This window comes from Anas platyrhynchos, chromosome 1 (assembly GCF_047663525.1).
Source record: "Anas platyrhynchos isolate ZD024472 breed Pekin duck chromosome 1, IASCAAS_PekinDuck_T2T, whole genome shotgun sequence".
NCBI classification, from domain to species: domain Eukaryota; kingdom Metazoa; phylum Chordata; class Aves; order Anseriformes; family Anatidae; genus Anas; species Anas platyrhynchos.
Window position 1 is genome coordinate 122,797,466 of NC_092587.1, and position 20,794 is coordinate 122,818,259.

General features: G+C 43.0%; 1 protein-coding gene across 1 annotated transcript; it reads left to right on the forward strand.

Annotated features, from left to right (window-relative positions):
- The first annotated feature begins 568 nt into the window (after nt 1–568).
- ATP6AP2 (ATPase H+ transporting accessory protein 2) lies at nt 569–10,793 on the forward strand. The gene is made up of 9 exons (XM_027449006.3): nt 569–726; nt 2,815–2,945; nt 4,906–5,034; nt 6,163–6,258; nt 6,454–6,591; nt 6,895–6,948; nt 7,877–8,026; nt 8,819–8,935; nt 9,780–10,793. Exons 1-9 carry the CDS (start codon nt 669–671, stop codon nt 9,972–9,974), a joined length of 1,068 nt encoding a protein of 355 aa, XP_027304807.3. The 5' UTR covers nt 569–668; the 3' UTR covers nt 9,975–10,793.
- The last annotated feature ends 10,001 nt before the right edge of the window (nt 10,794–20,794 follow it).

Genomic DNA, 20,794 nt, shown 5'->3' on the forward strand with positions numbered 1-20,794 from the left:
TTAATTACGTGGGTGTTAATTGGAAGTGCCCGTGACTCGCACAGCGTGGTTTATGAAGGTTATGGTGACTTAAGGGGAGGCTGGCCGTGGTGCTTAGGGACACGGTTGAGTGGTGGCAGTGGGTGGTCGGACATGGAGCCCCTGGAGCCCTCCTCCAGCCCTAAGGGCTGTGGAACTGCCCCCATCACTAACGGCTCCCACACCCACTGCCCCTCACCGCGCCTCATGGAGCCTGTGATTGGTTGGTTTGCCTGTCAATCAGAGATTTTCCCTCCCCCCGCACGGCCGCGGTGAGGGGGCGGTGGGAGGGGCGAGGCCCTGACCTCTCGCGCTTCGATTGGACAAAGCGGTTGTCATTCACTCCCACTAGGCTCCGCCTCCTTGCCAATTTACCGGTAGGGGGAAATGCCGCAGAGCTCCCCCACGCGATCTGATTGGCCCAGCCGAAACGCCACTCAAACCACGGCCCCGCCCCCTAGCGAGGCAGCGCCTCACCTGACGGGCCGGGCCGGGGAGTGGGCGGGGCTATCCCCTCGGTCCCGCCCCTCCGCCGGGAACCCCGCCCTCTCATTGGCCGCGCCGGCTGCCCGTCAGCGCTCGGCAGGGGGGGGCCGGGCGTCTTCCCGGCCGGGCCTGGCAGTGCGGCGGCGGCCGGCGGCGGGGGTGCCATGGGGCGGAGGGGCGTGGTGCCCGCGGCGGTGCTGCTGGTCGCGGCCTGCCTGGCCGGTGAGGCGGCGGGGGCAGGGAGGGAGTGAGGTGGGCGGCCGGTAGCGGCTGGTAACGGCCGTAACGGTCGTTAACGGCCGGTCGCGCGCCTCAACGGCCAGGCCGCAGCGGTTGGGAAGGGGCGCGCGCGGGGGCGGGTGGGGGAGGGCTGGGGTTGGGGGGCGAGCGGCGGCTCAGCATGGGCTCTGTGGGCTGGGGGGGCGTCGTGTGGGGGCGGGGGCTGGCTGGGGAACGAGGGGACCCCAAAGGCCACCTGGTTCCGCCCCCCTGCCATGGGCAGGGACACCTCCCCCCAGCCCAGGCTGCCCAAAGCCCCATCCAGCCTGGCCTTGAGCACCTCCAGGGATGGGGCAGCCACAGCTTCTCTGGGCAGCCTATGCCAGGGCCTCACCAGCCTCCAGTTACAGAATTTCTTCCAAATATCTATCCTAAATCCATCTTCTTTCAGTTTAAACCATTCCCCCTTGTCCTGTCACTATTTGATTGAGCAAAGCTGTAATTGTAAATTCCTTCTTAAGCAAACTGTCATGGAAACCTGCATGTTTTTCAAGATATGGTTTGCTATACCATTACACTTGATAGCAGGCCACCCAGAGAACCTATATCAATTTAAAACAAAAGTGTTTTTGAACCGGCTCCGTATGCATCTGTTGATTTGGCCTCCTGCCTGCCTTTTGCCACCCTTCCCTGACCTGCTTCACAGTACTTTGTTCCTTTAGTGTGTTTATTGTAACATAGCTCAGGTTTACTGTCAACATTGGTATGCATGATCATGACCCAGGTTTAAAGCAACATCTTCAAGGTCGAATTGGTTAAACTAATGTCAAGACAAATTATAATTGCGCTTCACATCAGTTACTACTGATGCTTGCTTTTTTTATGTGTGTATGTGTAGGGCCTTTAGATTTACAGATCCCCTGGAGAAGTACTTTCTATAGCTGCTCAGGCTGGTAACTAATTTTCAGTGGTCATGAGAGTAGCTGCTTATATTTTCTTTAAAAGTTTACCACAAATGTGTAAGTTTGAAGCACGTAATCAGACTGATGGTGTAATTGGAACTGAAGCTTAGGTGGCCTGCAAGTATTTGTTGCTTTCTTCCTTGGTTTTCTTAAGCATTGTATCAGATCATTTTTATGGTAGAAGCATATTTCTGAAACTCTGCATTGTGTGTGTGACTGCTTACATACAGATTTGCACCAAATATGTTTTAGAATTGATTTAGATAAGCTGTTAGGTGTTTGTGTACACACAGTCTTGCTGTTCTGCCTAAGTGACGTTAAGTAGGCAGCTAGACTGAAATAACTCTCTCATTTCTATGTAGTCCTCTCTGACCTTATTACAGCATAAATGGCATTGTACTACACCCTACAAGGATATGTAGTCAGCTTTGTTGTTGAATGTAACAGGGAAGAGAGGAAAGAGGGATCCCAGGTAAGTGAAAACCCAGCACGAGGAGTACAGCGAGTCGTGGCTTTGCACAGTCAGCTGAGGCCCAGTGCTGCATCAAGCGAGAAGTCTTGTGACCTCCCGTGCTGGAGGAGGCAGGGCAGAGACACCGGAGCTGTTCTGCAGGAGCCAGACTGTTCCTGGCAGCGCTCTGTTTAAACCAGCGCTGATGAGCTCAACCGATCCTGGCTGCTCTGGGCTCGGTGTGCAGGCTGTTTACTACACAAATAGAGGGGTTACGCTGTGCAGTCCTGGAAGGAAACAGAGCCGTGTTGGTGCATGGCTGCTGCTGAGCTGGGTGTTTGGATTCTGCCTGGCTCTGCTGAGGGTTGGCTTTGCCAGTCCTGAGTTGTCACACAGCTCGTGGCCTGCTAGTGAGTAGGTAGAAGCCTGCTGTGCTGTTGGCTTTAGTTATCATCCAGTTTTTGTCACTGTGGATTTGTCCATTCTTAGTCTTTGCTGTATAGATCCGTTGCCTCCTGTTACAGAGCACTAAAGCCAACGTTACTTGTTACATATTCGGCATAAAGTGGTAGGTATGAGAAAGACAAGAATGAATGAAAGCTCTGGTATGCTTTGCTTCTGTGAGGAGAGAGAGAGACTGTAAGAAATGTGACAGCTTGCTTGTTTGTCTGTTTTCAGGTGTGCGCGGTGATGAATTCAGTATCTTACGGACACCTCAGTCAGTTGTTTTTCGAGATGGAAGTTGGCCAATTCCTGGCGATCGGATCCCAGATGTGGCTGCGTTATCCATGGGCTTTTCTGTTGAAGAGGTATGTTAGATGTCTTCATTTTGAAACAACTCTAAAACTAGGGACTTGCTTGGTTAACATACAAATCTTCCTATCATGTGCTGGAATATATAAAATATCATCCTGTCTTGAGGCATGGATGACTTGTCTGAGCGTGGTTTCCAAACCCGGAGCTGTATCAGTCATATGAGCAGAAGGAGGCTGTGCTAGCTGGCTAGTTTGAATCATCAGCTATAGAAGGAAGCAAGCCTGCAGAGTCTGTAGCAGTCACGGTCATCAGTTGTTCAGAGGCCCAGCTACGTGCTGTTTCCCACCCTCTGTAGTCTTGTAGTGAGAACTTGTGGAATCCTCTCCAAATTCTTGTGAGCTATCCAGAGGGATCTTTTCTTGGGTATTCTGAAAATGATGAGAAATGTCTTGGCTAAGCAAGCGTTTTGTCAGGTCAGCAAGTTTGTCTGCTAAGCATAGTTAATTAGAACAAGTGAAAAGGTTGCTTAGGAAGTAATTGAAGCACTTGAAAACCTAATTTGTTTCCCAGATTAGTTTTTTGGATAAACATAGCTTTAGTGATACTTGAAGTGGGGCAGACAAGTAAGAGTTCATGGACAGATTCCACATTGCTTACTGATTTTTTTTTTGCTGGGCTGCAGAAAGAACAAGTGACTATTGAAGTAGCCTATGAAAGTTTTTAATGGCAAGGTGTCTAGCAGCGTCTGTGCGCAGCCAGATGCTGAAAGCTGCAAGCTGGGATATCCTCAGAGTGCTGGCAGGGGAGTTCAGTTCCCATTTCTTCCATACAGCATCTGGGCAAGAGGTCTGATAACGCTGGTTTGAATGCAGGTCTGTTTAGCCTGTATTTTGGGACTTGTTTTACGTAGCACGGTGTCAATTAATTATGCTTGTAGTCGTGAAACTAGTAAAATAAATTTCTACGCCTAGTGTTCAAATAAGTATATTTGCATTATTAAGAAAAAAAAACAAAAACAGAGATCACAAGGTAGGCACCTTCCGACACTGCTGTTGAGAATACTGTGGGTCCAAAACACTCGTTTTGCAGTTTACATCAAGGCTGTAGTCTAGGAAACTAATCTGACAGCGCAGTAGGTTACACTGTAAAGATTTTTAAATATGTACTGCATTAGATTGGCAAAAATAGTCATTAGGTAGTCTTCCCCTTGTTGAGGGAAGGTCAAACTGAACGAAGTTTTCGTCCCTGTTGATGTTATAAAAGGTTTTTTCTTCTGTTTAAAGTGACACAGTTCATAATGTCAGTGACATTTTACATCCAAAATCCAAACAATTTGGTTTCATAAAACTTATAAATAAATAAATAAATAAAGGCAGTTACATCTTTTACACAAATGGAGAAACGTGTTTGAATTCATGACAAACAGTTGAGTTTGTATTTGTGTGCCTGAGTAAACTAGCCATGTACCACAGACTGTGCTCTTCCCCATATGTAACGGTAGTTAGTTACTAAGGAATCCTTTTATGTCTCTATGGAAGTTTGTGGGTTTTTAGGTTGGTGATAGTCTATTAGTACTATTAGCACCCCTCCTCCTATTTCTTTGTGGTGCTGACATATCAAGATGTTAGTGTTTTAGTGTGTCTAAATATGTTTCTGTGTTGTTTTGTGGAAGCTTTTTTTGTTTTGTTTTAAAATCAGAGCTTTACTTAACGAGTACAGACTGTATGTTTACTTTTCTATGGGAAATAGCTCTTGAAGTATCCAGTATGTATAATGTTCTCTCAATGCAGACTTCATTGTGAAATTGCTGGTAGCTTGTAGAGTAGCAGTTTTCCTCATGGAAGCATTCTAGTCATACTTATTTCCCCATGAAATTTCCAGTAGGATGTCCTGTACAGAGATATCAACAAGATAAGTTATTTTGCTGTAATGGTCAGGGAGGATTCCCCTCTGTCTTTCCTCCTGTGTAATACAACTGGTTGTTTTGTTTTGTCTTCCACTATTTTGTAACAGGACCTTTCCTGGCCTGGGCTTGCAGTGGGTGATCTGTTCCACAGACCACGAGCTACTGTGTTAGTAACGGTGAAGGGAGTAGACAAGCTGACCTTGCCTGTGAAAGGAATTTCTTACCCTATTGAGAACGTGAGTATCCGTATCTGGACCAGTCTTTCCCCTTCTGTGAATCTTTTGATCTAATTAGAAGTGCCAGGCTTTCTACTGTAGTCCTTGAAGTTCTCAGAATTCTTAACTTTGGTTGAAGTTCACGTATCCCCCTAGAATGATGGATCAGGCTGTATCGATAAATAATCCAGTCTGACTGCTGTACAAGGTCAGAGGCCTTTGAAGTTGATGTAGGCTCTCCTGCGCTGAGTTTGTTTGACAAAAGGACGACAGAACCCTTACATATAGGGTAGTAGTCTTCAGTCATATGCACGCTTGTAACTTGTAAAAGTTCAGAGGTGTACTTAATGCCTATTTATTTCCCATTAAAATAAATTAAGATTCCTAGTCTTCAGCTTTTTCACTGCTGTGGCTTCAAATGAGCTGCTTCAAATGTATACTGGTTCTCTGGTATTCAAGAATAATTTCAAATGATTATTGCCAAGTTCATGTTCGGGGCCACTGGGTACTAATTATCCTAACCTACAGACTTAGCAATATCTATTAGAAAAAAGATGTTTGTGCTCTTTAACTAATGAATGGAAATGTCATTCTGCTTCTTTCTGGATAAAACCTAGAAATAAGTGTTTAGAAAAACTTTAGAGTTTTATTCGCATACCTGTAATGGCTCTAATGCCATGCTAGGACTTCTCTTGCTCTCGGTAATTTGCATGTGGTTCATTTCTTCGGTATTTCAGCAATTGGTCTTTCTACCGATATATTTTCATTCCACAGCTTTCTGTGGTTCATAACTTTCAATCTATGGTAACGTGGGTTCAGCCTTTTGTATTGCTTTTATATTTGTTGGTCTGGCTTCCTCGGGAAATGAGGCTATACTTTCAGCTTAAATTAGCCTCGTAATGACACAATCATGGCCTCTTGGAGTTCTTAAAAATGTGTGGTGTTCACCATATTTGCAAGTAGTCTGTTAACAGTTGTGCAATTGTTATTTTTTACCTTGGCTCTGATTGGTATCACTTTGAGCAGAGTATGAATAATTCCAAAAAGAGTGTCTCCTATTTTTCCAGACTTCCGTAGTTAAGTAGTTTTCTCCTTTTATGTCATTACATCTGGCTTTACCCCAAAATATAACTAGACTTTGTGTTTCAGGCTGTTCCTTTCAGCATGGACAGTGTTGCGAATGCTATTCATAATTTGTTCTCTGAGGAGACTCCTGTGGTCTTGCAGCTGGCCCCCAGCGAGGAAGTGAGTATTGCTTCAGTTCTGATTGCAAATGCTCTAAATAGGAAGAACACTTTCCACTTGTATGGTTGGAGCAGAAGCAGTTACATGAAAGTATTTTACGTTGGAGTATGATTTGCAAGTATGGTTGATTGTTAATGTGTGATTGGAGCAACTAAAAAACAAACGTCTCTTATTAAACAATGGCTATTCCTGCAGAGAGTGTACATGGTGGGCAAGGCAAACTCTGTATTTGAAGATCTTTCTGTCACGCTGCGCCAACTGCGAAACCGCTTATTCCAGGACAACTCCATTCTCAGCTCCCTTCCTCTCAACTCCCTCAGCAGAAACAACGAGGTAAAGGAAAAAAAAAAAAAAAAAACATAACCAATGAGTACTTGTAGGTTATTTTTTAATATGCTTTTCCACTTTCTTCTTCCTTTGCCTAGAAGAGCACCCTTTTTCTAATTGAATTCTAAAAACTATGGTTTAAGTTCTTCTGTAAGTAACTTTATTAAAAGTAATTGCCTTCTAGTGTGTTTTGATGCTGGAGCAGACATAACCTGTTAGAAAATATGGAGGCTTGCAACAAAATAAGGCTTCTCTGACTCTCCTTTCATCATAAGAAACACATCTTTTTCTTTTTGTATCCTTCCCCAGGTTGACTTGCTTTTTCTGTCAGAACTACAAGTCCTACATGATATTGCAAGCCTGGTAAGATATTTTTATTTTTTTATTTTTTTTGTGAAACATTTCCTACACCTGAGGTCTCAAACTTCAAAGATACTGTTTAAAGGTAGAGAAGCCATAGCCAGGGTACTTGGCAAACAGTGATATGCACTCAAGTGTATCATTGTTTGGTTGCATCAGTTTAAATAATGTGTTCTCCAGGTATTTGAATCAGCCTAAGTGTTATGGAAGGAAATGAGAACTTTGGTTCTCTGTCGCTTCTTTTTTGTTGTGTTCTGAGCTACTATTTCTCCATACCCACAGGAAGTACTCAACGAGGAATTTGCAGGTCTTTCCTTGTTTTCTTACTTGAAGTGTAATGGTAGTTAAGAACATGTTCTTTGCCCTGTCTACCATTTCACTTCAAAATGTCATTGTTCCATTTACTTGAAAAAGATAGCGATTTCTGTAGCATGAATTGTGATGAATAGATAATACTCCTTAAGTAAAATACTTCTGTACGTGGGCAACAGTAAGGTGGAAGTTGCAATTTACTCGCTTCTGCAGGGCCAAGCTTCAGTGGAGGGAATAGTAGTGTCCAGGTATTGTCGTTAAGTTTTTTTTTTTCCAACTTTTATTTTTAAGGCAAGTATAGAGAGAGGATTCTGACAAGAATAAAAGCATGTTTCTTTTACTAGAGCTCTAGATTACATGTATGCAATCTCATGTTATAAATAGATGCTACATGATGATTGTCTGCTTTCTTCTGTAGGTTAAGGAAAAATAAAAATAAAAACAAAACAACACACTTGTGGACACCTTTGTAGTTAAGTTGGCCAAAAATCTCTAGTCAATGTGGAATATGACTGGAAAGTGAGGCTGGATTAGTCCCAGCATACTGAATTTGTGAAAATGTTTTTCAAGTAACCTGTTTATGAATTAAATTCTTCCTGTCCTCAATTGTGTCCCAAAGCTGTCTCGACACAAGCACTTGGCCAAAGATCACTCTCCAGACCTGTATTCTCTGGAGCTGTCTGGTTTGGAAGAAGTTGGAAAACGGTATGGGGAAGACTCTCAGCAATTCAAGGATGCTTCTCAAATTCTTGTAGACTCCTTGCAAAAGGTATACTTTCTAGCTAAGGAACAAAACTCATAGCAATACTAAGGAAAGACTTTTTTTTTTTGTGTTAACAACATAGGATTTAGCTTTTTGATCGTGTTCTGCTGTGAACTGCCACTTAATTAGTGATGGCCTTACTGATGTTTGTTTTGGTTTTTTTATTGATTTCTACAACACATTTGCTCAGTTATAAAATTGAATATTAGAACTTGTTGCTGTATAGAATCATGTCACAATATCTTAAATGCTTTGGATGAAGGAGTAGGAATGTATTAAAACCTTATGTAAGATATGAGGTGATACATCTGTCTTTCCTAAACAAACATCTTGCATTTAAAAACCACCAGCATGTCTCACCAATACTGGCCAGTGAAATGTGGAAATCTTTTTTTATCCTGGGGTACAGTGATTAGTCTCCCCTTGCCATGAAGTTATATAAACCTTAATTTCCAACCATTCAAGAAAGTATTGCTTTAGCTGGTCTTACATAATTGTTAGCTAATATTTATTAAGACCTGACACCAGTAAGTTTCAAGTTTCAAAAGCATGATGGAAAAGTGTAAAAGCATGAATTTACTAAGACAAGTAACTGTTTACTCTGAGATGTTGTAAACCAGCTGGAAGTTGGCCCTTTCTTGCTGGAACTCAAAAATAGTAGCTTTTATTTTACAACTTTCTACAATCGTCTTAATCCTGAAACTGACATGTTACAGTTTAGTACATCTTGCTTACAAAGTACTCCTTAATTCCTGTCTACGGTTTAGGCTTTCAATTAAGTCACTTTTGCTCTTCTAGTTTGCAGATGAGATGTATAATCTGTATAGTGGGAATGCAGTAGTAGAAGTGGTGGCTGTGAAGACGTTTAATTCTCCCCTCACAAGGAAGACTCGCTCCATTCTCCAGTCTTCACAGGTATTATACGTACCTTTTTTTGTATCTCATCTATTGACAGCACAAATACATACAAACTGCATCACTTCTTTACCCAAGCATAACTTTTTAAGGACTAAGGTACTCACTTTGATGTAGGCATGGGTGTGAAGAGGTCAGCTTACCTTTAATGATTTTGAATAAACCATACAGTAATTTAGTTTAAAGACAGCTTCAAGATGTGGTCTAATCTGCTCAAAGCAGGATTAATTTAGGAGTTTGATCAGGCTCCGTAGGTCCTTGTCCTGCCAAGTTCTTGAAATGTCTAGAGAGGCTGCGGAACTTGTAGCCTTGGACAACCTGTTCCAAAATCAAACCACTCTGACTGTGAAAACTTCCCTCGTTTCTTGTTAGAATTTGTACTCCTGCACTGTTTTCCCCAGTATAGTAGTGCACGCAAGCCCTGCTTCATGGGAGTTGGGTAGAGAGAAACCTTCTTTGACCTGCTGCAGCTGAGGATGCAGTTTACCTTCATTGTGGCAGGGGCAGACTGCTGGCTCTGTTCACCCTGTCCAACGGGCCCCCTCTGCAGCGCGGTTCCCCAGCTGGTCAGTGCCCAGCCTGTGCTGTCAGGTGGGGTTATTCTGCCAGGTGCAGGGCTTTGCATTTGTCCTCATTGGATTTCATGAGGATCTTGTCAGCCACTTCCTTTGGATTCCATTAATGTCAGTCACGTAATCACTTTTGCATTTTGTGCCCTAGCATCAGAGTTGTCTAGACAAAAATGCATCTCTGATTTAGATGGCTTGGATTTTTGATGTAGTCAGAATGCGTTTTGTATGCAAAATAACTTGTTAAAGTAATGCACTTATTTTCTTCGTTACAGAGTGAATCAGATAATCCATATAACCTTGCCTATCCGTACAACTACAATTACTCTGTAATCTTCAACATCATTCTGTGGATGATGATAGGTCTTGCTTTAGCTGTGATAGTCATCTCCTACAACCTCTGGAACATGGATCCTGGGTATGACAGCATTATTTACAGGATGACGAATCAGAAGATAAGAATGGATTGAACTAAAGTGTTCCAGCACAGGGAAATGATGAAGAGTAAGGTCTCCTTTACTTTGTGTGGAAACAAATACTCTTACATGGTTAACTGTGGAATTTTTAAAGGTGTATTTATTTCCAAGGATCTTTTTTTTTCCTCCTCCTCTTAATCCTATTTTAAAAGTTAGTTGTAGCACTAGATTGGGTTTAGAAATTGAAATCTGCTTGATAACAATGAAAACACTTCCCCCAAACTGATTGTTATGAAAGTAACATCATTCCATTTTTTTTATCATGTAACATGAGTTTCAGAAATGCCCTGTACTGCCTGTGACCGTGTGCAAAACAGACTGAAATTATGACACAGGAAGATTATGAATTGTAGTTAAATTGTTGTGTTGTATATTATGAACCAGTTGTAAATGTTTGATGTAAATATTTATAATGACTATATGTAACTCTGGAGAGGATAGTTGTTACTCTTTAGTAAAATATTAAATGCTACAAGATCAGGATTCTAGTGGCAGAAATGGCATTTTGATCTCATGATGATGGCTCAGATAGCCAGAAGGGTGCTTTACCAAGAACCGTAACGATTTGGAGATAAATAACACTAGTGTGGCTGGTCTATACAGTGGAGAGCCTAGAAATATGGAAGTAGCACCAGTCTGAGCATAGTCTAACATCCTGTAGTTAAAGGTTCCTATTATGATGCTTCATGTTCCTTCCATTTGTGTTGATGTTATTAAAAAAATGAACAAACTTCTTTTTGATGATAAGAGTGGACCAACACTTGATTACAGTCCTGCTTCGATCGTTCAATAAAACAAAGAACAGTTCCTGAATGCATGTATTGTTTGTGGCTTCATGGGTGGGGACACTTCTATTTTGCCTTCCTAGCTCAGCTGAATGGAGCAGCTGCGAGCAGCCTCCTGTATCTGAGAGTGGGCCCAAGTCTCTTTAACAGCTTAGATTTAAGTGAATGTTGGAGGATCATCTTGTATGCATTCATTTTCTTAAGCCAAAGAGCGGGTGTAGCTAACGCAAACTGTTAATCTGTGGCTTGAGTCTTTTTTAGAACTCCCCACTTTTCAGAAATTTTCAGTTGCTCTTGTGGTAGATGAAATTCCTCTAGAATACAGTAATGTGAGCTAAATCTACTGCTGCACAGTGAATTAATCTGTCTTGCTTCCTGTCTGATTTGGAGGGGTTGAAGTTGTGCATGTGTTCCTGTCTTGGAGACATTTCACAATGCTTTGTGTCGACGTGAGTAACTCAGTGCAGCTTTGCCAAAGTCTAGAAAATCCTGCTTAGTGTTTTTTCTTTTACAATTCAAAATTACCTTCAACAGGGTTTAAGATTAAAAATCCTATTAAAAATAGGATAAATAATGGAAGAGCGCACTGCTGGTTTCTCTGGACAATTTCAACCTGACAAGAGCATTCTGTAATGTATTTGCAGTGTTTTGATGAGCATCAAATACATCTGGTGAAGTTGTACAACTTTATTATGAAAACAGTGCTCTGTCATCCAGTTTCGATAGTCATGAACCCTAACGTTTAAAGTGAACTATAATGTGATAGTCTGTATGTTATTTTAAACTTTGTTGACTGCTTTGAGATCACTTAATGTGGAAGACAGTATCACAGAACTTCAGTAGAAGCATGATCCAGAGTAAGAAAAGGGGAGTACATCAATAGTAGAATCTTTCCAAATTAACTAATTTAATGAAAATGACTTATGTGGCAGGAGGAGGAGTAACTACTGTCAGGCTACTGTTAGATCATGGGAAACATTTTGCACTGAGAAGTCAACACACAAAGGTAAGACAGATGTAAATGCTGTGGGACTATTCAGGAGCTTGTGTTGTTTTCAACTGTCTCGGACATAAAGCAGTTGAAGTAGAGTAAGCTTCTTCATGAGATTCTGCTTGTCCTAAACATCACTAAGAGGTTTGAAATGTTAAAATACTCTTTAAAAAGCACTGACATAATAGTTCCATGATATTTCAAGTCACTCTTTGAAATTTCTTGTCCCTGAATTACGATTCTTGTGTCTTTTTATATTAATTTCTATCTTCCTTAAGGAGATGCTCAAGTTCCATTTCTGAGATTTTTGCTTGAACTTCCTGGTCAATTGCAACATCTTTGCCACAACCTACAGTGATTACAGAACGTTCTGAGATGACCTTATGTACTAAAATCTTGAAATGATGAACTCAACTGTACCACAGGGCTGCTGTAATTCATTTAAAGTAAATGGGAAGCGTTATTGTAACAGGCTGTGAGGATCTCTCAGAGGTTCTTCACATGGAAGAGAAGTACCCCAGGGGTAAAAGGATATTGCATTGTGATTCTGATAGGCTAAGTACTGTTGTATCAGAAGTGCTGATCCTTCACCTGCTTTTATTGCTGGTAGGTGGCTCCAATTGCAGCTTCCCAGGAGTGTTTCAGGTAGTTTTTTTTTTGTTTTGTTTGTTTGGTTTTTTTTTAAAAAAAGGTAAAACATCCTGTATATCTGTCTGGTACTAGAACATCCAATACTTCTGCAAGATTAGGCTAGTAGCCCTGCATGTTCCTTATTCTAAGCAAGGAGGAATGTTGATTGCCTGAAAATTGGTCATGCTAAAGCCTTTTTAGTGAGGATTTACTTCAGGTTGCGCTTTATACTGGCCTACATCCAATTAATGCAATCCTAGTTCACCTAATTCAGAAACTCAGAGGTCCTTATCAGATTAATAGTCCACTTCAGGTACTGGTGAAGAGTTTCCCAGGAGCCAGTTGTTTAAAGTGACTGTGTAATTAATTGTGTTTAACATCTGCACACCAGCTAGCTGGGTAGCTATACTGTATTCAGCATGAAGTTTGCAATATAGCTCCTTGAAATTAAGGATTTGCTATTGAGATGGTCATCCTGCCATCTCTTCCACTTCACTGCTGCTGCAGGCTTGAACTTCACTTTTTAAAGCACGTCTTAAGACTACTGCCACTTCCCACCCTCTGTTTGAAGGACACGTTCAAATTCCCACCTCCCGTGTTAGTAGCACACTTGTTCGCTTTCATGGCTGTGGGCCCCTAGTGGGTGCTGGAGATGCTTTTGAGCACTCTGGTGTGCCATTTCTTAAATTTAACAGCTGCGTTGTACAGGACGAGCTACTTTTAAAGCCACTGTAAGGTCACTGTGCTTTTAGATCAAGCTTTTATATTATACAGCAGTGCTGATCCTGAGCTACTAATCAAATAAGCAATTAGAATACTGATTCCTGAGCCAGAAATAGCCTTCTTGCATTTAGAATTCAATTAATTAATTAGAATGAAAGTGCTGTCAACACCATTAGATGTGCTATTGATCATTACCTTTAGATTCAATCTCCCCAAGAATACAACCTGTTAAAAGGCTTGTGATGTGGCAGAAATTGTAGGCTTTGTGTACCATGCTACCAGGAAAGTAATGAAACTGGCACGAGAAGTTCTGTGAAGAAAGACAACAGTAAAGCCTGTAATTTTGTTTTTGAAAGGGAAATTATCACTGTTTCACTGTTTGCTCAAGGCATTCTGATGAGGCCAGGGGAGAGTGAGGGATGTGGGGGAAAATATGAACACCCTATCAGGATTCTGCCTGAAGTGGCAAGGGCAGGAGAGTGGTCGCACAGCATCCACTGTCAAACAACTCAAGTGTTGCTTTTGATATTTGGATTGAAAAGAGAAAGTAAAACATACAATAAAGGGCTCTTTTAAGAGTCGGTGTGATGCTTTTTCTAGATAATCCCTCAAAGCCCAAACTTGGCAGCTCAGAGTTATAATTTAGGGTTTGGGTATGCTTCAGCTCTCCAGACTGCTCCGTGGTAGACATGGCAACTTTCAAAGTCCTTCCAGCCCATACCCTGCTGCTGCAGCACACAGGCAAGTAAAGCCCAAACCAGGTCTAAAATACACAAATGCTGTGTTTCCAATTTAATAAAAACAAAAGGAACTGGAAGAGAAGAAAACATTGAAATGCAAGTGTTGAACAAGCTTTCACCTGACTGCTGGGAGTTATAGGTCAGCTACACTGGAGGTGATACATGCAATGTCACTGGGCTGAGTGCAGAGATTTCAGCAGCTCCCTTCCCTGCAAGGCTAGCACGGATGCTGGCACCGCTGCTGCCAAAAGCCCAGGTGGCCACAGTCCTGTCAGACAGGATTGATTTTCAGAAGTTCAGGTACAAGAACGCACTGGAGCAGGCCAAAACAGGAACAGACATGCAGCGCTCTGACGGTGCTGTGATCCTGATGGGTTATTTAACAAAATTATTAGGAATGCTGTTCTCAGATAGATGCTGCTTTGTGCCCCTTATTGACCTATGCTTGGAGTGCCTGCGGACAGCTTTTTGCATATAAATCCTATCCTTTAATAGGGACTATGATGTACTTTCAGAGTTAAAAAGGTTCTTTTGTTGTTGAAGAACAGTTTCACAGTAGAGGCTGCTGGCAATCAAATTTCGTAATGCCATCGATGTCATCCAACATCATCAAAAAGACATAGCTAAGTTCTTGGCATGAATGCACAACATAAAACACCTTAGAATGCTTCGTAAGGGAGACAAAATTAATGGTTGCACCAAATGTTTTTAGAAAGGCTGTCAAATTCCACTTTAATTATGCTCCAGTGCATGAATTTACGATGACAAATTTATATGCCCTTAATTTAGCAAGCATATGCTTTACATTAGGCAATGGGGACAGAGTCGGTATGCTAAGATAAATTCACAGTGAGTTAACTGGGATCCTACAGCTGGCACTGTAGGGTCATGGGCTTCTAGAGGACCTAAGTGCTGCCTATCTACCGCCCTGCCTGATCACCCCCCGTGTTTTACTTCCTTGAAATGCTGTGGTCAAAGTGCCCAGGGAATTGATAAAAAGAAAAAAAAAAGTATGTTCCAATACCCGTATAATCAATTACAGCATTTGGAACACAGCAGAGCTAAAAGGGAGCGCTAACTACATCCTACAGCAGGTCATCAATCAAAATCCTGACTAATGTATGAGAGCAGTATGGAAATAAAAAACCCTTTAAGTGATCAGACATCTCTCAGCTCCTCAGAATCTATTCCTGTCACTCCGCATCCCTGCTGCAAGGGGCGGGGGGGAGAAAGGAGGGAAAATATACAAGAACAGCTGTAGCAATTATCTTCAATACCTCAAATATCTCAGCGAGTTGACAGAGCTGGGGAGGCAGCTGGACTCCTGCCACTGCTCACCACAGCCAAGCTGCCACAGCTGCATGGGAGCCAGGCAGGCCTGGCTCTGAAGGGAGCACTTCTCTAAGCTGTGTTTGGGAATGTGCAGCTCTGCCCAACACAAACCTTCAGGGAGGCGAGAGCTGGGTTGTAGGAGCGATCCTGGGGAGCAGAGAGGATCTGCCTGGCATCTCTGAATGCTCATCGTTTTCCAAAGAAAGCCTGGGGGCACCCAGGTGGTCACAGTAGCTTGGGGTAACCTGAAAGGAAAATGCACCAGAAGGAGTGCAGTCACCTGCACATCATGCAGAAGTGGAGGAGTGAGGAGGTGGAACAGGCCTCTATATAAATTGGTCTTGATCTCTTTGTGCATACTTGCGTGTACACACACAGGCACACACTGTTACATCAACCTTTACAAATGAAACATAGGGAGAAGAGGTTTTATCCTTCTATTGAAAACATTTTTTTAAATTGGAAATACATTCTTTCCATCTTTTAAAGGAGATTTCAAAAATCATATGCACAATATTTTCTAGAAATGAGGCTTTATGAACTCAGAAGGCTAATAGGAATTCATGCACCTAAAAGGATATCCTGTAAAAGCATTTGCAGGAAAATTGTTCCCATACCACTGATGTTCACAAAGGTGACTCCATCTACCAGGAACTGGCTTATTTTTGTTACTCTGGGAGAAAAAGATCTTCCTACCAGAAAGTAAACAAACAGCAACCTCCTCTCTAGACCATCCAGGCTTATTTCAGTTGTAGTCAGTCGTCTGAAACATCAGTTAGAAAATATTTCTTTGAAAGCACCTTACTTCAAGCAACGGTGCTGCTTCAAGCGTCTTTTTCCTTGACAAAACTGTGCTATTCTGCAGTGTCTATTGGAATCACTAAATATATGCTTGTGGATTCTTTTTTTCTTTTTTTTTTTTCTTTCTTTTTGTAGAGGTTATCATGCCTGGGGAGGGAGGTGGGGAAGAGATTCTGGCCTTTTGCAATTGGAGTCACTGTCATGGGACCAACTTCCTCATCTTGAATGAGCAGCCTAGATGTAGACATCACAAAACATTTTAGTTCCTCCTCCACTTCCCTTTTCCCCCCCCCCCTTTTGTCCCAGAGGTTCCTGGGGGTTCATCCACCAAGCAGTCACCTTTATGGTGTTCCTCCTTCCCAGCCCGTGTGTGGCCCTTACACGGCCCAGACCTGGTTCTGAGCAAATCCCAGCACTGCCGAGATGTTGAGTGCTGGCAGGGGTCTCCAAGCTCCAGTCACCATCATTTCCAACACTATATAAGAGGCAGTAGTTACTATAACCTAAATTAGCCCTTTGGTGGAGGGGAAAAATATCTAAAAAGCTCAAGTCTTTTAATCCTACCTCCCTCCTAATTCCTTCATGAGGCTCCCTGTAGCATACAACACAGCTTTTAGCTAGAAAATAAATTTACATTCCTACCTTTATTTTCTTTCCTGCTCAAGTTCTTCTTCTTTGGTCTCTATTAAAATTCTTTTTTTTTTGGTTGTGTTTCTAATTTTCAAAGCCTTGTAACCTCTGCCTTTCTTTCCTTCAACAAGTTCTTTATAATCAGCATCTCTCATAAGTGCCGGAGCAGCAGAAATAAACAGACAAAAATACTCTGACAGAATGAAGTATTCCCACAAGAAATGCCTCATTTTCTTGGTATCAGCTGTCTCATCTGAAACTGCGTTCTCTAGCCAGAAATAAACTCTCCTGAACTCATTCATGGGCTCTTCCCCCAAACTGCCAAAAAATTACGGAGGTTGAAATGATTTTAAAAGCACAGGCTGTGACCCAGAGGAAGGATCTAGAAAAGACCAAGATATAGAGAATGCCTGAAACAGGTTCCCGTGATATTTAACCCAAAAGCTGCCCAGGCTGTGGCCAGCTGGATTTGGGGAGCTCTGCATTTTACCACACGCTGCCACAGAAGCCCAGCCTGAGGGCAGCCATTTTGTGGCTTGCTGAAGCCACCACAGCCATGGAGCCGGCTGGGCTGCCGCGCTCACCCAGCCTCCGTGTCATGGGCGTTTCGTGGCCTCGTGCCCTGACCTGTGCTTGTGGCTGAAGGTGGAGCTGCCCAAACGGGCCAGCCCAGCTGCTCCAGCCCTGTGTTGTGCATCAGCCTCCTGTCAGCACCATGTCCCCAGCCTGCGCCCCCATGGCTGCTTCTGCCCAGCACAGAGGCCACAGAGGCAGCCTCCACTCTCCAATGTATTGGTTGAAGCGGAAAATCAATGTTTACTAAGCCACCATCCTATTTACATGGTCAAGAGAGAAAGATTTCCTGATATTGCTGCGTTATCTTCTATACCGCAGCATTGAAAAAGCGCTGTACCACACTGCCCTACTCCGTTAGGTTGAAGGGAGGCGCTCACATTTCTGCTGCCTCCAACACAGAGCCCACAGGACTGTGGTGCTAAGTACAGAGAAAATAACTTCCACATCAGAAACATTTATGAAAATAATCTGTGGGGCCAAATCCCTCAGATTAAAGGCTACAGAAGGCCAGATGATGGCAATGGAGCACCGACGGTCAGGACTGAGATGAAGGAAGACCATGCAAAGGGCTGGCGACCTTCCTCAGCGTGGACAAGGAGGAAAGACCCTCCAACACCAAGCCTTGGTTTGGAAATACCGTGCTGTTTTCATGTTCTATCCAGAGGAATAAGCATGCGTCCCCACTGAACGAACAGCAGAGCCAAGTAACCAGTAGCTGCAATATATTACACAGATAAGAGGGGGAAAATAAATATTTATTTTTATTTTCCTACTGATCCTCACATCCTAAGTACCCATGAGGTCAGAAGCATTCATATAAATAGAAAGCCTACCGCAAAATTTAGGAAAATATGTGGACAGCAGAGAAAGCCAGGCTGAGGGATATTTTCCTCCACCAAAATCAACACTTCATGTAAAAGAATATTTTCACTAGCATTATAAGAATTGCTGTTAAAAAAACAACAAAACAAAACAAAAAACAACACACCAACAAACAACAACAAAGCTTGTTGAAGGTAAAATTAGATTTGTTCTATAAAATCATCTGTGACAACAGCAGAGCAGAGGAGGAGGAAATGCCACATTTGCTAAAAGCTTTATTTTAACTGCCGAGCTATGGAGGAGAACAACAAAGAGCTGTGCGTGGAGGAGGGCTGGAGGAAGCTGTTATCTAGACAATAGCAGAGACTGTCAAAAACAGGCTCTTTTGGAGAGCAGGAAAATGGGATTCTGACAGCTCGGGTTTTGTAAGTGCTTGTCCAAAATTAGAGGTCAGAAAGCACAGAAGTGAGCGCTGGTTCACAACTGAACCGTAGCCAATATTTACCTTTTGTTCCTAGAGTTCCTGCATCAGATTGTGCCCAAAGACCCCAAGGTGCAAGAACGCAATAGAGGCATTACAGGGTGTTAAAATCATGACCCAATTTCTCTGTGCAAAATATTACGGAAGCAGACAAACTTGGGACAACACTGCAGGGTCCCAAGGGCCAGCAGGTGGGCTCAACCTGTAATAAATTCCAGGATAAAATACTGTGAATGTTTTAAGCATCCTCCCACAGTTGAAACTTAAAAGAGTGAAAGAAAACACATTTTCCTTTCAACATGGGTTCAGAATGACATTAGTATTAAAAAGGGAAAAAAAGAAGCGTTGGGCACAGTGAAAGGGTTCCTAGAGTTCCTCTCATGCACAAGGGCAATGCGAGTCAATCCTCCATGGCTGGCCTCCTTGCAACAGTTTGCCTCACAGCACGCTGTCGTGAGCTTAATTTAGCCTGCCAGCCCCTGAACCAGGTGAGTCCTGCACGGTTCCACACATGGGGTTACAGGGAAAAGATTTGGGATGGGACCAGCGGCTGTGTGTGCTTACCTTTACTTATTTGTCTATGCGACTCAAAGGGGGAGGAAAAACTGGAAAAGCAATGCAATACATACATATATATATATTTTTTTTTTTTTCTTTTTGTATCTGAATAAATGCAATGAATCCGGGTTTAAAGACAGGAGGCCACCGACAGGCCAGTATTACCCACTAAACTCAAAGCATAACCCCCCCCATTTCACCTTTTTTTATAGCTGCACGAGCAGTCAACCCCTAGGCACCTTCTTTAACCCCTTCTTCTTTGATCTTCCTCTTCCCCCCCCCTTCCTGGGGTCAGCTTCTCAGCAGCAGGACAGGTGCCAGCACAATGAGGGTGGCTGCCCGTTCCTAGCGGGCTGCCGAGGCGTTACCATTGCTCATGGACGTCTTGGGCAACGTAGGGCTATACAGCACTGTGTCATGAAAGAAAAGAGGTTTTGAAATACTCCGGTCAGCCTCACTTCTGCGACTTTCTGAAGTTAAGAGGCCCGAGGAGTGCTGCTGGGTCCTCAAGCTGCCAGCTGCCCACAGTGTCCTACAGAGTGCACAACCCTCACGGGTCACCTCGGGCTTCAGATGTGCGCTCTAACATCACTGCCTGGCCACAGATACTACTGATGCTTCAAGGCCACATCATCTAAAGGAAACAAACTGAATAATCCTCTTTTAGGATGCCCAGGAGCCCACGTGCTGTGTTTGCTCACCAACAGCGTGTTTGAATAACAGGTTGTTTCCTTCAGACTGAAATCTTTCCTTGTTTGACCAGCTGCAAGTGGCCTGTGCCATCCTGTGCCCAACGTGCAGACAGCAAGAGGTGTATGTGTCTGGGGGGGAGGCAAAACTTTTGTTTTTTAAGCACCCATCTGCAGCAGGAGATGAATACAGTAGTGGAGAGCATCTCTACATACCTGATTTTAGGCCCAAGGAGCGTGCTTTCAAGTCTCAGATGAACAAAAGATGAATTGACATCTGCAGAAATCAAAGGGAATTGCCACACCCAGAGGCCCCTTTGCAAATCCCATTTCTGTGCACAGGGACAAGTGTCTTGAGCTAAGGCAGCTGTCTGCAGCTGTGCTGCTCCGCACAGCCCCCAGCACAATCCTTCCTCACTCAGCATCTCTTATCTCTCCCAGCAGCAGCCGGACGTTTCCTTTAAAATCTATTACACGGGGTCATTTCCCAAAGACGCTGATTACTGCTCTGGAAGAACGTGCGGGGCTGGGAGTACACAGGCAGGCAGCGCAGCACCGCTTCCTCATCAGGTCATGACATTTGTGGAGACAAGCTGGAGGTCTTAAAAATGCTTCCTCAAATACGAGCACACTGCTTCTGATCTATCCAGCCTATGAACCACCAGCTGCTCTCGGGATGTCTTAGGAAAAGGCCCACATATTTTAAGTCAATGAGATTTAACCTAAGCACACATCTATCACATTATGACAGGGTTATACAAGTCACAGCTTTGAAACTACAGCCTAGATATTATGTGCTTAACACATTTCAATTCCACATTAATTTCTTGAAATGCATTCCTACCTTAAAAACATCTGAAATTCTGTGAGTACCAGGAAAATTTGGGCAACGAGAACAATAACCACTTGAGCTAAAATAATAGCTGGCATACCACAACTTCTGAAATGACGCTGTTGACAGTTTAATCATACATCTAACCCAAATGGTCCAAATTATTCTCCCAGTAGTCTATTGTACTAGTGCTTTTTCAACGTAGATTTTGCTTTAAAATGCCC

Bases quoted from the DNA above. Each gene is read 5' to 3' on its own strand.
- ATP6AP2 (XM_027449006.3), top strand. From the start codon at position 669: ATGGGGCGGAGGGGCGTGGTGCCCGCGGCGGTGCTGCTGGTCGCGGCC. The intron at 6,592-6,894 runs GTAAAGGAAAAA...ATCCTTCCCCAG, and splicing joins CCCTCAGCAGAAACAACGAG to GTTGACTTGCTTTTTCTGTC. The intron at 8,936-9,779 runs GTATTATACGTA...TCTTCGTTACAG, and splicing joins CCATTCTCCAGTCTTCACAG to AGTGAATCAGATAATCCATA.